General features: G+C 37.5%; 2 protein-coding genes across 2 annotated transcripts in view; one reads left to right on the forward strand and one right to left on the reverse strand.

Moving 5' to 3' along the window:
* The window catches only part of RB1 (retinoblastoma 1), a 182538-nt gene that overhangs the window by 53564 nt on the left and 127318 nt on the right, over positions 1-1656 (reverse strand). The window lies entirely within an intron of this gene.
* Positions 7-1654, forward strand: LPAR6 (lysophosphatidic acid receptor 6; the record flags this gene model as incomplete). The annotated part of the gene is made up of 1 exon (XM_012648120.1): positions 7-1654. A coding segment is annotated over exon 1 (699 nt), but the record flags the coding sequence as incomplete, so codon positions are not given.

Here is a 1656-nt window from a genome sequence, read left to right on the forward strand (position 1 = left end):
TATTACTACCAAAAGAAAACAAACCAAAAACAACTCTGAGAGGTTGCCAGCACCCCCGAAAGCATTTCCGCACAAAAAGAGTTAATGGGCAGACGGCTGGCTCAACTAAACAGTCAGCGACCATTTGCAAGCCTCCTAGGTATATTCCCAGCAGACACATTATCAGATTAAAGGAACTGCAAACAAACTGGGCTGAAACCTTTCTTTGTCCAAACCCAGCCTCTTCTTCCTGTGATGTCATATTACAAATCTAGCAAGCCTTTCTTTTTCACTTCAGAGAAAGCCCGTCTCACAATACAGCTGGCAACTAAGGAAAAGGCCTCAATTCAGCAAGAGCTAACATGCTTAGGAATTTATTTCGGAAACTTTAAAAGACTCTTCTGCTTACCACCATCTGGGATCCACTGCAAGAAAACCGAATTGGAAAACTTCATTTAAAAGGAGCAAAAATTAAAAGAGGACAAATTGGGAATGTTTAAGTCTCTGAAACCCTGCACTGAAAAGCAAAATAAGATTGATAAGTCCAACTTAAACATTCTGGAGGAGCATTAAATAATTTAACTTTGGAATATTCATCTTGACTACCGAAACACAAGTTTACAAGAAGAGTTGTTTTACTCCTGCCACGGGAACGCAGCTTTTCTTTAAATTTATAATCCTATGGGTTGGCTTCATTGACTGCATTTTTTAAAGGTTGCTCATCGGTTAACTAAACCCTGGATTCATGGATATTCTGGAGACTACAAAATGAGAATAGTTTCCTTTTGAAGAACCAAGTGGAAACTTTACAACAACAAATTTTTCCTTTGGAGATTCTTGAGAAAAAGGAAATATTCATAAAACCACTCAAAGATTCAAAATTTGCAAATAAATTGGAGGCTACTGTGGTCACAGTGTGAATACCAAAGAAGACTAGCTGACAAAAGGATTTCCACTGAAAACTGGACGTGCCTTTATGATGGTAAGCAGTACCAGCACCCAATGCCACTATGATGACTCCTTTAAATACACTTTGTATGGGTGCATGTTCAGCATGGTGTTTGTGCTTGGGTTAATATCCAATTGTGTTGCCATATACATTTTTATCTGCACCCTCAAAGTGCGAAATGAAACTACAACGTACATGATTAACTTGGCAATGTCAGACTTGCTTTTTGTTTTTACTTTACCCTTCAGGATTTTTTACTTTGCAACGCGGAATTGGCCATTTGGAGATTTACTTTGTAAGATTTCTGTGATGCTATTTTATACCAACATGTATGGAAGCATTCTGTTCTTAACCTGTATTAGTGTAGATCGATTTCTGGCCATTGTCTACCCATTTAAGTCAAAGACTCTAAGAACCAAAAGAAATGCAAAGATTGTTTGCATTGCCGTGTGGTTAACTGTAATGGGAGGTAGTGCACCAGCAGTTTTTTTTCAGTCTACCCACTCTCTGGGTAACAGTAATACCTCTTCAGAAGCCTGCTTTGAAAACTTCCCAGATGCCACATGGAAAACATATCTCTCAAGGATTGTAATTTTCATCGAAGTAGTGGGATTTTTTATTCCCCTAATTTTAAACGTAACTTGTTCTAGTATGGTGCTAAGAACTTTAAATAAACCTGTTACATTAAGTAGAAGCAAAATAAACAAAACTAAGGTTTTAAAAATGAT

This window comes from Propithecus coquereli, unplaced genomic scaffold, assembly GCF_000956105.1.
Source record: "Propithecus coquereli isolate 6110/MARCELLA unplaced genomic scaffold, Pcoq_1.0 Scaffold11, whole genome shotgun sequence".
Taxonomy (NCBI): domain Eukaryota; kingdom Metazoa; phylum Chordata; class Mammalia; order Primates; family Indriidae; genus Propithecus; species Propithecus coquereli.